The sequence below is a fragment of the Eucyclogobius newberryi genome, unplaced genomic scaffold (genome assembly GCF_026437365.1).
Source record: "Eucyclogobius newberryi isolate DKJ021-1_F unplaced genomic scaffold, fEucNew1.0.hap1 SCAF_16, whole genome shotgun sequence".
Taxonomy (NCBI): Eukaryota; Metazoa; Chordata; class Actinopteri; order Gobiiformes; family Gobiidae; genus Eucyclogobius; species Eucyclogobius newberryi.
The window spans coordinates 11090527-11105112 of record NW_027315790.1 but is presented as its reverse complement, the minus strand read 5'-3'; the positions used below and the strand labels follow the sequence as shown (position 1 = coordinate 11105112).

At 42.5% G+C, this 14586-nt stretch overlaps 1 protein-coding gene across 2 annotated transcripts; it reads left to right on the top strand.

Moving 5' to 3' along the window:
* The first annotated feature begins 373 nt into the window (after positions 1–373).
* nfyc (nuclear transcription factor Y, gamma) lies at positions 374–14586 on the top strand. Of its 2 annotated transcripts, XM_072447490.1 has the most exons (11): positions 374–514; positions 8378–8484; positions 8566–8637; positions 9206–9319; positions 10311–10406; positions 11153–11326; positions 12538–12606; positions 12891–13046; positions 13245–13349; positions 13424–13480; positions 13569–14586. In XM_072447490.1, exons 2-11 carry the CDS (start codon positions 8389–8391, stop codon positions 13686–13688), a joined length of 1059 nt encoding a protein of 352 aa, XP_072303591.1. In that variant the 5' UTR covers positions 374–514; positions 8378–8388; the 3' UTR covers positions 13689–14586. The 2 variants fall into 2 exon arrangements, with proteins under 2 accessions (XP_072303591.1, XP_072303592.1); XM_072447491.1 differs by lacking the exon at positions 12538–12606.

Sequence of the window (14586 nt, the reverse complement as noted above, 5' to 3'; positions counted from 1 at the left end):
CGTTGGGCCAGGGAGATTAATTGTTCCCATAATATATCTAATTATCATTTAGTAACTGCATTTTATGTTTACTTTTGTAGTCTTTGTGATATATTGTTATTATTGGTTTGATCTGTTAGGGTGATGAATATGCATATCATTCTGAAATCAGAAGGGGTACAGATCTACAACTGTAGATGGAAGCTGTTGAACTTTGTTCCAATGTGATTTATAATTTAGTTGTAACAATATTTTCTTTTTACTTTTTTATGTAATGGTGACAATTACTACTGTGGTTCACAATTAAAGAGATTTGAAACTCTTAACACAAATTTGGTTGTAGTTGAATGATTAAAAATGTATATCTTATTACACAATGTGAAAAACGTCTCTTGGTGGCGGAGTGTTACGTCATCACGTTCTTACGTGTTGCTTTTTCCGGTTCGAGTCGCAGCCATCTTGATTTTCCCTTGTGCTAGCTAAATAAAATAAATAATACGCAGAACAGGGCTTCACTTCGAACATCTTAGACAAAGTAAGTAATAAAGGGCTTGATATTTGGCTGTAAAATGTCTATAAGAATTAAACAAAGATAAGTGTATGTATGCGCAATTACCTGGCTGCTTTTCATTTGGTGTTCTTGACCAATGGACGAATGTTTTGGAAGATGAACAGAGGCGCCATTTCCCTCCCCGCTCTCAGCGGCGCTTATTGGTGGCCCACTGAAGGGTTCATAGGCGGCCAGGAAACTGCTTCGTTATCGCCGCCATGTTGGCTCGGCACTATAGAATGCGAAATTGAATGTTGGTCCCCACCGGGTCCCGAATGGCGCTAGTTTCAGAACCAACGTAGCCTTAAAACCTTGATTGGTGGAATCAAGTCCGAGGTTTGATTGGTCTGAAGGACAGATCCAAACTGTGTCTTTATTGGTTAGACGGGTCCTTTCTTAGCTCTGGAAAGCTTCACAAACTTTCATTTGATAGCGGGCGTGTGGTCCACTGGTGATAATTACGCCAGGTGTGGTTAAACTTTAGAGCAGACACAATTGTTCTGTTCTTTCCCTCGTCAGCTCCATCCATCCTGTCCAGTGTGCTGCTGGCTTGTCTGTATGTGATACAAAGTGGAACAATTGCACGTCCTCTCGGAAATTGACAGCGTTCTGGTCGAAAGTTGCAACGCCAAAATGTTAACGTCTTTGTCTCGTGTGCCTCCATTTACTGATTACTAATTGCATCAAAAGCTCTGTAAGTCTGATGTAAATGAGGCATTTATAGTGCTGTCTACGAGTAGGTGTGGAATAATGCACAAAGCATTGGCCTTTTTAAGCTGAAGGGGGTATGCGTATGCTCTGTATATTCTTATACCACAAAAAATAATTCCTGGTACGAATGATTAATTTAAAGTTTGGAAGCAAGTTTTTCCTATTAACTGCACAATTTATAAACCCTGACGTGTGTTTCTCTCTAAACTGATCACAGACGAGGAAAAGTCTCTACAGTGGTGTCCTTGCCAGGTGGAATTGTAGAAGCAACAAACTATGATACAGTCATCATGCAGTTTGATCTTTGGGCATTACTACTGCATTCATTAACTAGACAAATATCAGGCCCTGTTCTGGTCCCCGTGCTGCTCTCAAAAATAGCAAAGGGAACATTGAGCTTTGTTTCTCTTGAGTCTCCCTCCCATCCTGTAATGACTCCTTTCTGTCCTTCTCCATCCTTCCGGTCCCCCTCCCCCTCGATGTTTTTCATTGATGGGGTAGGTTTTCTATTCCTTTGCCTATAAGCTTAGAGTTGCATTCATCCCAAGCCACAAACCTCCATGAGCTATGGATGTAGTTTAACTAGTCCTTCTCATTTTCATCAGGAACATTAAAGAGGTCATAAGAAGCAACACATCTCTTGTTCATAGTGAAGGTTATTCTGTGCTGTGTTCTGTTCTCGTTAAACTAGGGGTAGGTTAACAAGAAGGGCATTGTGTGACATTGCTGACGTTTTAATTGTGCACGTTGCTGTGGGCGTCGTTTTTTTACAGACAAGACAACATGGTCTTTGTTTAAAGACTTTCACCTATCTTTTAAGTCTTATTTTCTACAAACAAGCCCAGAATTAACGCCTCCACCATGGCTCTTAAATCAGGCGATCCTCTACACTGTATGCCAAGGCCTTGTTTGTAATGTATTTATATAGGTCTTTTTTACATTTCACTTAGTTGGCCACTTTAGTTAAACTAAATATGGCACATTTCCGACAAGAAGCGATATAGACAACGAGATTTTAGCATAATCAATTCATTTCGCTGTTCATATGTTAATTGTTTCCGTTCAACAGTTGTATTTTATACTTTGCTGTCATTTACAAAGGCGTATGTTGATCTGTGGCTTCTCACCAGCGCATAACTGGTCTGTGCCAGACATAAACGCTCAAAGAAATCTCAATCATGTGTGCACACTTTTGTTTTTAGTAACTCAATTTACATCCATGCAAGTATAGCAAGGAGTTATTTGCTTAACAGAGTGGATTCACTGGCAGGGGTGACTGAGAGGACCGTGACAAAAACATTTGCATGTGCGGACTGCGCACACGTATGAGACAGCGGTTATGCTTATACTTTAAATCATGTGGATGCAACATGCGGCACATATCCTGGCCCTCTCTGTAGCCAATGACGTGCAGAGCCGAGACCGTCGCCACATAGCTCTTGACCAATAGCAGCGAAGAGGAGGCGGGCTTTAGGAAGACGTTTAGTTTGACATTGTAAATAAGCAGACAGTAGTTGTCAGAGAGCGCATCCCGTGAACCACTCTCATTTGTCCGGCAGCAGGAGACACCAGCGCCGCTGGAGGACAAACCATGCCAAGGCAAGCACGCGTCACCTCCGCCACTTCAAGCGCTTTTTACAACTTTATTTCGTCTTTTTCTCCACTTCTCTCTACTCGATGTTCCTCTTTTCTTTCCCCTGACCCCTATCTTGTAGCTCAAGGTAACTTAGAGCAGGAAGTTGGCTGTCAGTGAAAGGGGCGGGCCAGAGGAAAGAGGTGGGCTCAGATTCTTATGCTGAGCTGATCGACGCACGCGGCGACCAATGGCCCACGAGCTTCTTACCCTGTCATTGGTTAGAAGTGGTAAACGAGGGCTGGGGCGGGGTTTGAGCATCGCGTAGCAGGCTAGAGTGATTGCTGTTGAATGTTAAAGGAGAAGCAGACTACTGAATTTTGTCTGTCGGGAGTGCCGCTAATATCCTTGTCTGGCGATGTGAAGGTTTTTTTATTAAATTTTTTTAACTCCGTTTCAAATCTCTAGTTTGTCTCGGCGCAGGGCTCGGCTCAAAGATGCGGCTGAAACGCAGCGGTAGAAAAAGCGGGGAAAGCGGTGTAAAAGTTGCCCCAAACAATGACAAGGAGAGGTCAGCTGTTTTGATTAGAAGTGAGGATGTTTGTGGTCGCTGAAGAAGACGGGGCAAAGAGGAGAAAGCAGAGTGAGGAAGGAGGGGGGCTGCTCTTCTTCACTTGTGTCCGGGTTGGGAGTTTTTTTTTTTTTAATTTTATTTATTTTTTATTTTTTTTTATAAGCCATCCACTGGAGCCAGAGAGCCTTTTATCTGTTGATAAGATCTGGGGACTGGAGAAATTGTCTTGTTTTGTCCTTTCCCTGCTCCTACTCGCCCACTTTGGCTGAGAAACAGGGAAATGCGCGGCGCTCGCCATGAAGGACACAGGGTAAGTCCGGACTGACCACTGTGAGAATGGGACCACTCCGGTTATTTAGGCTGTAAATACAATAGTCCATGAGTTAAGCGTGATGAATAGTTAACCTTGTCCGTGGGCTCCGCAGTGATGAGACTGTCTGTCCTCTACAGCCGTCCTCCTGAGCCCCTCCCGCCCCTGATGTCCTGTCCTCTGTGTTTGGAGAGTTTATGTGCGTGCCCTTCACTTTCTCTCATTGCTGTAAAGAAAAAAAAAAACCTTCCTTTATGGATTATGTAGCCAAATTTTGCCAGTTTTTTAAAAAGGGTTACACAGGTTACATCTTCTGTAGTCTGACCCTGTTGAATTTCCTTTGCTTATCTGTCTTTAGCTTGGGTCCATGGTGCCTCGAGTTATTTCAGACCGTTACTTTCATCGTCCTTCAGTGTCAGACAGTGGCACAGACTATGCCATCCATGTTACTGTTGGATCTCTAACTACTTTAGTTTATAGGCTTGAGAAGTCCCGGGTCCCCCGGGACAGTGGTGCAGCTGGTTGCATTGACCCCAGGACCCCTCTCCCCCGACCCGACAGGGACAGACGCCCAGATGGGACAGACTGTCGTCCTGTCAGCTCCAGGGGCAGAGGAGCCTAATGATTTGATCTGATCTCATATGAAGGAATCTGCGTCGGGAGCAGCTCCTTTCTTTCTTTGCTCTAACTTCCTTGCAACTAGATTTGTTTGTTCTCCTGGGCATTCTAATTGAATGTTTCCATTGGTGAAAATCCCACTGGGGGGGGAGACAGGGAAACTAAAAATAACTCTTCAGTTGAAGCCCTTGCTTTCTAATCCCAGTGTATTGGCTGGATACTGTTTGAATGTAATTTGTGCCCCCACGCTATTGTTGACTTAACCAGGAGAGAACAAAGTCACCAAAGTGCTCGGACATAGCTGAGTCTTTGAGCTTATCGCTAAGGTGACCACTACCGCTGTGTGTTCTGGCTCTTTTGCCCTTGCCCCCTCCTCCCCCTGCATTTAAACATGTGTACACTGTCACCAAAGGCAGTGTGGGCAGCCTGGGGAGTCTGCTCTGCTGTGTGTATGCAGGTAGCTTTAGCCCTGCCTACTGACGTTGGAGACGAGGCCTAGCATTGGATGAAGGTCATGGGAATGTGAGCGTGAGATTGGCTCTCTGTCAACGATGAGAGTAAAGCATGAGGACTCAGGAAGTGAACCTCACAAATTGAACATACTGATAGTATGGAGTTTGAGGTGTTTTATTTATTGCGCATCTCTGAGCGTCCACAGCCGCTGGGGTCATTTAAGTGCTGCAGTGAAAGTTGGAAAACCTGTCCTCCATCTCTCCCCCCCCACCCCTCTCTGGTTTCCCTCTTGCTGCTGTAGAATGACCTTGGGAAATCAGTGACTAGCACTTCCTGGAGTTGGCTTGAAGAACCAAGGGCAAAGTTTGCCTGTTACCAGAAAGCTGGTATCGTCCAGCAGAGCGCTGGAGGTACATGCCAAGTCCTTAAATGTGAGTGAAAATGTCCAGTTTACTTGTACCAAAGGTTAATCTGTAATGCAGCCTGAGAACTTCTTGTTTTTTGTTTTGCTAAAGTAGATCATTTACTCTGTGTGCACGGTTTGTTTTGTGTGTGAAATTTGCAGTTTGAGTTCAGCAAGGTCAACACTTCTAACAGCAGCAGGCAAAGGCATCAAGATTAATTTACAAAGATTTGTTCATCCCATAAGTCCACTAGAATCCATACTATAAACTTACATAATGTGCTCTTATCTTAAATTAGTACCTAATGAAGAGGTGCCTTGGCATCATTTAATTACACAACAACTTGTATACATCTTATTCATCATCTCATTTGATATCAAAAGTGTATTTATTTGGCAATCCAAATCGCTTTTTAATTTTCTTGTGTATTTGTGTGAAATAGTTCAGCCTCAGTTTGTGATAAAGTACATAAAAGTTGAAATGGGTTAGCAGATCAGTTCTGTTGAAGTAGCAATCATCCATGACTAAGCCTTTTTTGGCTTTGTGATAGTGTGGTGTTTTCTCATCCCGGCCTCTCTGTGTGCAGAGTTATCAGTTGTATTTGGACAGGAATTGAAGGCTCATGTGAAGCGTTGTGATGTCAAAGTTGGAGAGGGGTGCTGCGAGGGCTCACTTGACATGACTTTCTTCTAATCTAGTCAAAGAGAGAGAGAAAACAGCACTATAGACTGGGAACAACATTAGTGCAGATTCAGCCTCTGCAACATTGAGTTCCTGTGAGAAGTTTGGTCTGAGCGTAAGTTTTGCAGAAAGAGAAACCATGATTGAAAGTACCATCGCAGCGACCGGAAGAGGAGACGCAGCAGCTCTGTAGGAGGAAGACACTGCATTGGACTGCATTGACAAAGCCCAAGTCTCACACACACACACACACACACACACACAGGAAACCCAACACCTACATCACATTGTGTCCATGACCTGATGAAGGACAACATGACTGCAGAGAAGAGGAGAGACGCACCTCCACCACACACCGAGGCCATAGCACTAATGTACTGGGACAGAATGGAAACAACCACGGTGTTGTCACTAAACCAAAGTTTATATACAATACAAGGAGTTGTGGTGGACCAATCACAAAAAAAAAAAAAGCATAAATAAGGTTTCATGCTGGCCTCTACGCTTACTACCAACATTTATTTCAATACAAATTATGTCAGTTACAACTAAGTAAACCCATCTTGACCTATTCTCTTTCTCTTTGCTATGAACCATACACTTTCTATATTTATTTGACTGGGACTGGACCCAGACCATAAAAGGCATTGCACAAATTCAAAACCACTTCTAAACAATTCAAAAGACAAACTTAAAACAAAGGTTTTGCTGTCCATTTACTTCAGTAAAAAAATGAGACAGTGATGAAACATGGGTGATGCACAAGTCTTGGTTCATCATCTGCAGCTTACAATTTTCACTTTCGTTTTAAATGTAAAATAAGCTGCTTTCACACATTTGTTTCCCCTTTAGCTCTTGCTGCTTCGGTTTGTGTGAGACGCTGTATGTTTTGCCTGAAGGTCGTGGGGTCACAAAGAGAGGGGGGGTTAGCGAGTACATGGGATTCTGTCTTTTTATGCTCTTGTCCACATTTGGACAAGAGCAAGGACAGAAGCTAAAACGTGTCAGTAAAAGCATGCGGTTTGGAGTAGAGTTTATACTTTGGAGTAAGACATTTTACTCTTTGTGTTAAATGGATAAATGGCACTGTTTTAAAAGCATATCGTTTTTATGTTTAGGACATTGATACTAAAAGACAAAATCAAAGTATCTACAGATATGTTTTTTGTCATCGCCCAGTCCTTGATGTGTCATGTTTTCATTTTCAAATCAGTGAATCATTTGCTATTTTCTCTCGTCTGTTGCGGCAGAATAGTTTCCATGATACTTTGAGCTCCAGGTTGAGTGTAAATGTTTAGTGAACTGTCCAGTTTAGTGCACAGGCAGTTCGGACAGGGCCTTTAATGTCCTCTAAGTATTACAATGTTAACTTGATCACTACTTTGGGTGAAATCTGGTATTTGAGCGTGTATCTCTCATATGTTTCTGCAAACATTGCTACGCAGAATTGTTTATTGAATCACTCCTGTACTGCGGAATGACAGGTCTTTGCTGAATTTTAAGTCAAACCTTGTAATTTAAAGAAAACTGGAGACATTTTGAAGGTCAGTCATAAGGACTCATGTGCCGTGGCTTCGAGCCGACTGATTGATTCATATAAAGCTCTCCTCGCTGCCATTCTGTCGCATTGATTTAAGCTGCTGAGGGCAAAGACGGATGATACGTCTATAAAAGACACTGTCAAAAATCAATCGAGTCGAATGTTGACACATTGCCGTTTTGACCTAAGTTTTTCCCTAATGGTTTTTATTCTGCTCACCTGTTCAGAGTTGAATGTGGAATTGGGGTCTTTACACTGTTCCTCTGTGCTGTTTTACTCGTATAGTCCTGTCTGTCTTTTACCTCCTCGGAGCAGCCTTTGGCACTTTGTCTTGGGGCAGGACACAACCAGAGAAATAACTTTTGAATACCCCTTTCTTCTTCTTGCCAAATGTTTATTTCTGTGAAGTCAAAGTAAAAGGGTACAATCCAGACACGGTGAGCTGTGCGTGCTCAGACAGGCAGGCCAATATTCACAGCGGATTCTTGGCATACCATAGTAACCTGCTGGATCCTCTTTTAAACCTACTTGCCCCCGCAGAGGAGCAAGCTCTAACGTATGCTTTAAGTTTGACAGACAACATTTCCCTAAACGACTATTAGGGCACTTCTCTGCCAAATGTGCACTGAAAAGTTAACTACAGCTCTTGGACGAATAAACTTTGAAAAGGTTTCCCTTGTCCCGAGGTGTTGGGGTCAAAAGCAGAGCTAACTTCAGCTGCAGCTGACTCGCACATGACCCTCGTATTTGTCAAACTACTAAAGCCACGTTGTGTGTGCAAAAGGAGACTTTGTCAGCGAGCAGCTTGGTGGTCTCAGGCTTGTGTAGGAATGTGATATTCATGAGTTAAACCAAACCAACTGTGTATAGTTGAGGCTAACCTTTTTTATAAATAAAGGATTAGTTAATAAAAAAGGAGTTTGAACTAAAGTAAATTCATCTGTACACCATGTCTTTAAATATCAACCCATTTTGCTCTTGCAGCCTAAGCAAGGATGTCTTCAGATGGTTTTGGGGGGAGCAGCGATGCCCAGCAGACCCTGCAGTCCTTCTGGCCCCGCGTCATGGACGAGATCAGGAACCTGACGATGGTACGACTCTAACAGCCATGCAGAATAAACCCATTGTTTCAGTGACTGTCTCATCCCTCTCATGGGGTCTTTTACTTGCAGAAGGATTTCCGTGTGCAGGAGTTGCCTCTGGCTCGAATCAAAAAAATTATGAAGCTGGATGAAGATGTTAAGGTAAGAATAAATTAAAAATTCAAAACTGTTGTAGAAACTAGGCCAAATCCGGTAGATTGGTAGGTATTCAGACTAGACTTTATTTTTGTCTTTTTAGGCATACAAATATGTCCACACACATTATCTCAGAACGATTCACCTCAACGTAGTAACTGATATACTTCAGAACATGGCACATGGTGTATTTTTAACATAATGGAAAATAATTCCCATGGCCTGCCCCTGGTTTAAGCATAGTCACTTTCATGTGTGGTGTTCGAGCGCGATCCCCTTAGTGATTTAAGCCGGAGCTTAAAGTGGTAAAGAGATCAGCAGATCACCTGTGCGAGGACAGGCCTCTGCTGTGAGCCCTGACACAGCAGCTTTCACCAATGTGCCCCTTTTACCTTCACAGACTTGGTTTCTACAAGAAATGAGGGCTCGATTCAGCCAGTAAAATTTTATTTAGATTAGCTTTTTATTGTTTTAAATATATGACACACTTTTAGTGTAATAATTGTAAAAAATGTTATGGTCATATATACATTCTTTAACTTTTAAGTACTAAATGTTCTCATTTTCTGGACAGATGATCAGTGCTGAGGCCCCAGTGCTGTTTGCCAAAGCTGCTCAGATCTTCATCACAGAGCTCACGCTGAGGGCGTGGATCCACACCGAAGACAACAAGAGGCGTACATTACAGGTCAGTGTTACACTTAACAATGACTGTTCAAATATAGTCCTGTATAAACCCAAGCATTTGCTCTATCTACAGTGGTGCGTATGCTTCCCATAGACTCATATTTATTTTGTTTGTATTTACTTCCTTAATGGAGGCCTCATACCATCATCCCCTTGAGGACGCTCCCTCTGTTTTAGTTTCTCTGTCCATTGACTTTGAAAGCAAACATATGCGGGCACTTGTGACCCACTTTTCTTTCCAATGGCACTTTACCCTTCTGCTGTCCAGAGGTTGAATGAGCGGAAGAGGAAGTGGCCTACATGGAAATGATGAAGGGAAATCTGGCACACATTGACTTGCGCTCTCACCTGGAAGTTATTGAGGGGAACCTTATGGAGCAGAACCTTAATGTACTCGCCTCTGAGATTTTGTTTGGAAGAGTTTGTGTTTAACCTTGTCCCTATTTCCGTTCTGTATTTGTGTGGTTATTGTTGTATACTGAAAATAGCCAGCGTCACTGCTGTTTGAACATTAATTACAGATTGCAGATGATTTTGATCAGTGTAAAATTACCGGTAGCTTTTTTCCCCCCAGAGTCAAATCAGATGATCATGTTTGGTCTGATCTGACACAGAGTGTGCGCCATTGTCAAAGGAGCACGCCAATGGGGATCACCATAGTGACGCTCATCAATAGAACAAGTGTAGATGTGACCTGGTGTTACCAGATATTAATCAAGGGTCTATTAATAGGTCCAAGAGCAGGGAGGGCCACAATGGGGGGTCCTGACAGTCAATATCCTGTGGAAAATTCCACACGCAACACGACACTGAAGATATAGGAAGGGTATAGTGACACCATATTTGGGACATGTTTTAGTATATCTTGTTTATATGTCTTTAAATGATGTGTCAACTTTCTTAAACACACTTATTGTTACTGCAGCTTTTTTTTTTTTTTTATGAGTTTACAACAAAATAAAGTTCTCATTGACACTTTTTTTCTTTTACAGAGGAATGACATTGCCATGGCAATAACAAAGTTTGACCAGTTTGACTTCCTCATCGACATTGTCCCCCGGGATGATCTGAAACCTCCCAAACGTCAGGTACAGACACACCACTATGATTGAGTGTATTTACTGGTGATTTAATTTAATTTACTTGTGATTTTTTAGAGTTGATAAATCTCAGGACCGTTTCTGCATTTGGCAATTTGGAGGCGCTGTAAACATCCTTGACTGGAAGCTTTGGGTTTGGTCAGATATAGCTTTCAGTCGGATGTTTGCAGCATCTTATTGCCTCTTAATAAACACTCACTGCAACAACAGTACTCAAAAACCACAAAAATAAGAAGTAAATTACATTTTTAGGATCCTAGTTGATGGAGATGCATATTTAGAAAGCCAAATATTATATTTAGTGTTCATGTAGACTGTCTCCAGGCATGTAAACATCCTACACTCTCAGCTGTGTTGTCATGGAGCTGGGAGGGGGGTGTTTACGCTTCTGGTGATGGACACGTCATCAAAGCTGCCGCATTGGTTATTAATACTGTATCATAATTTTGTTACTCAAGTAAGTTACTCCCAATTGCCCCACTCCGCATTTGGAAGCCCAATGTGTGTCATCTTATACATATTTGATACTCTAGGCCTTTGACCTCTTTATGTTCCTGGACATAAACAAAATTCACTGGTATGATTCCTGTAATTGATCTTGTGTCCAGATTGCATTACTGTGCTCCAGCCAAAGTCCATGGGTTATTTATTAGGCCAACTGTCCTCTACTCTTACACCAACAATACCGGTAATTCATGGAGATGTATCCGACTGATTTTGTGTGTTTTCCACAGGATGATGTGCGCCAGTCCGTGGCCCCAGCTGAGCCAGTGCAGTACTACTTTACCCTGGCTCAACAGCCCGGTGGAGTGCAGGTGCAGGGCGCGCAGCAGGCGCAGCAGTCGGTGCAGGGGGCAACCACTATTCAGCCGGGACAAATCATCATCGCACAGCCCCAGCAAGGACAGGTAGCTTAGCATTATCTCTGATTGCAATTGTGGACAATAAATTGGATTGTAAGTACATTTACATATTGCTGGATATCCAGTATTAGTGGAGGCTGTTCTCCCACTATACGAGTCCCTCCAAACACACCCACTGTCATGGCCTTCATCTGAATGTATGTCCTGGGTCCAAATCACCACTCTTTAAGCACTCTCAAAACCTTCCACATTTACACAGTATGAATTACTGTTAAGCCCCAGGTCCAATGTAATGAGAACCTAACTGCATTGTAAATATGCTTTTTCCTTTGTTTCCATTGAAGTGACAACTTGACACACGGCACATAAATATAGCAGTCACGTGGGACAGACTCATTCTAATAATCTCCACTCGCTTATTAGCGGTGTTGTGTGTGCTAGTGATGCACGGGTTGTGTTTTCATTCAGTTCCTCATTATGGTCGTTTCTCCGTAATTATGAATTGGATAGTAATAAAACATGCTGATTTTTGCACCCTAACATACAGAGAACATGTCTCTGCAGTCCCTACTGTCCCCTTCTGTCCAACATTGCAGATTTATCTAACTGCCTTACTCCACATCTGCTCTTTTTCTGACAAGAGTCAGAACTTTAATAAGGCTTACATAGTTATTAGACGCAGGGTAGGTTGAAGAAAATAGATTCCGAGGTGCAGGGCAGGCTGGAGAGGGTCAGAGAATGTCAAAATTACGGGACCCGCAGGTTGAAAAACCTCCCGAACCGCTCATCACTAGTGTGCGGCCTCTGCCCCAGCTCTATGCTGCTTCAGCAGACTGCCTTTAGCTGAGCTGTCAGACTCACTTAGCCCTGCTCCTGCGGCAGTCCCGCTGTGAGAGCACAGAGGTCACACCTCCACACTGAACACTACACTATTAGGCTATTAAAGAAGATTCTCTCATTAACATGTGAGAAGCTTCAGAACTGTAAATACGTTATGTTTAACTTGGTGGCATTTTAAATAGTTAGTTTATGTGTCTTCGCACTGTAATCATTTTAGTTTCTGATAATTTCTTTGCATACTTAAGATGTGCTTCTGAATCATTTGCTGCTTGCATCACTATGTTTGCTAACATGTGCCCATCCTTCACTTGTGCCTGCATCATTTGTGTCTTTGCATTCGCTGCTCTCTCATGTGTCTTTTTCTCATTTTCTCATTCCAACACCTTCGCCTGGTTGTTTATTCTTGCGGCCATCAGATGCTGCAAGGCGCTACAATGCAGCAGCTACAGCAAATGCAGGTGCAGTCACAAGGCACACCTATCACGGTAAATGCAACATCTTCATGCTTCAGTCTGCTCTTTGATTCTGCTTTAAGTCGCACTGTGCACTATAGGCTGTTTAAATGACCACACCAGTGATCAGGTGGCCTTTTCTGGATACTGTGACCGCCGGAAGAGAGAGATGCCTGAAATCTACCTCGTCACCTCCATCTTGCCGTCTCTTTAACAACATGACCTTCATATTGCTCAGATTAAACCTTTGCAGATGTAGGGATCTTTTTTTCTGTCCGCGTTTACATTGCGTTAATTGTGTGTTTGTGCTGTTTTAGAGTGCTCCAGTGACTATGCAAGTGGGTGAGGGCCAACAAGTACAAATTGTCCAAGCTGCAGCTCAAGGTCAAGCACAGGCTGCTCAGGCCCAGGGGCAGACCATGCAGGTCATGCAACAGATCATCACCAACACAGGGGAGATCCAGCAAATCCCGGTACGATGTGGTCACTGTAATGTTTGCCATCATTAGAATGTGCTTTTTAATGGACTCTTGTGCACTAGATCTGCAGCTAAAATGTACATCTAACAAAACAGACTAAGCTAAACCTTCTCTTGGTATAAATTACCTGAAGGTTCTGTGGCCTTTGCATTGAAGATGATTTTGTCTCCCTCTTGTGTCTTTTGAGTGAAGGTGCAGCTAAACGCAGGTCAGCTACAGTACATTCGTCTAGCGCAGCCCGTTTCTGGCGCTCAGGTGGTTCAAGGACAACTTCAGACCCTTACTAATACCCAACAGGTATAATCCAAAATAACAGGCGCATGTTTGATTCCTAAAGATTATTTTGTTATAAAAATGCTTTTTATTTTTAGATTACACAGTCAGACGTACAAGGGCAACAGCAATTTAACCAATTTACTGACGGACAGGTATCCTTTTACATATTTATTTATTCTTGAGCTGTTCTGTTTTATGAGCAATATTGGTGTTATTCATGCATTGTTCCTCATCTTGCAGCAGTTGTACCAGATTCAGCAGGTGACGATGCCCGCGGGACAGGATCTGACCCAGCCCATGTTCATCCAGTCGACCAATCAGGCAGGAGAAACACAGGTGACACAGGTCAGCACTGAATGAGGGCTCTGGATCCACTCCCGCGTCACCAGCTCATGTGAAAGCAACTACCCACTTCAGAGAACACTAGAGACCCTTTTCAATAAGTCTTGTTTAGATGGGACCTCAAATCTGTTCCTGAACACATTTACATTCATAGCATAAGGAGCATCAGAAGCCAAATGGATCCTTATGTATGCAATTTGTATACATATGTTAACCAACATCTGTGTAAGAAAAAATACTTGTCATCCACCATGTCTGCTTAGTTGTGGTGATCAAGTCTATTTGTACTGTGCTCACACTCATTACTTTTAATAGAACGAGTTTGTACTGTCCATCTTTTTTGTATTTGAGCATTAAATAGAAAAACAGACTCAAACAGAATTCAGAGACGAGTGGATGCTGAATTTCAACTGCAGATTTCTGTGCAAATACTATCACTTTGTTGTTTGTCATTTTAATAAACCATAAACCTTGTACATCACATGTGTAGAAAATCAAACCAAGAGTAGACTTGATTCCGTGGTCACTTGTCCTGTATTTTTCTTATGACATTTGTGGTGAGCATGTTCTCTTTCCACGGTGTCTGTTCTGTTTGGCTTGCCCCCCGTTTTTGGAGTGGGGGCTTCTCTCTAACATTTGATAATTTTTGGTCAATCATTTTTTTGAGAGCGTTAATCTTGTGTCCTGGTCTCGCAACTTGGTTTGAACCAAAAAGAAAAAGGCATCCTTTTTTATACTAAAGCAAACGACGCCTATTGTTGATTGCCCCACATTTTGTACAGTAATTATATGTCATCTTATTGTTGTGCATGTAGTTCAAATGGCCAGCATGACATGCTTTGGCACATTTTTATTTTCATGTTTCTTTTTGTAAACAACCTTTTGTGAAAAAAAATAAAAATGACTTGTTCAAGAA

Coding starts and splice junctions, on each gene's coding strand:
- nfyc (XM_072447490.1), top strand. CDS start 8,389: ATGTCTTCAGATGGTTTTGGGGGGAGCAGCGATGCCCAGCAGACCCTG. Junction 12,607..12,890: donor CACAAGGCACACCTATCACG/GTAAATGCAACA, acceptor GTGCTGTTTTAG/AGTGCTCCAGTGACTATGCA. Junction 13,350..13,423: donor CCCTTACTAATACCCAACAG/GTATAATCCAAA, acceptor TTTTATTTTTAG/ATTACACAGTCAGACGTACA.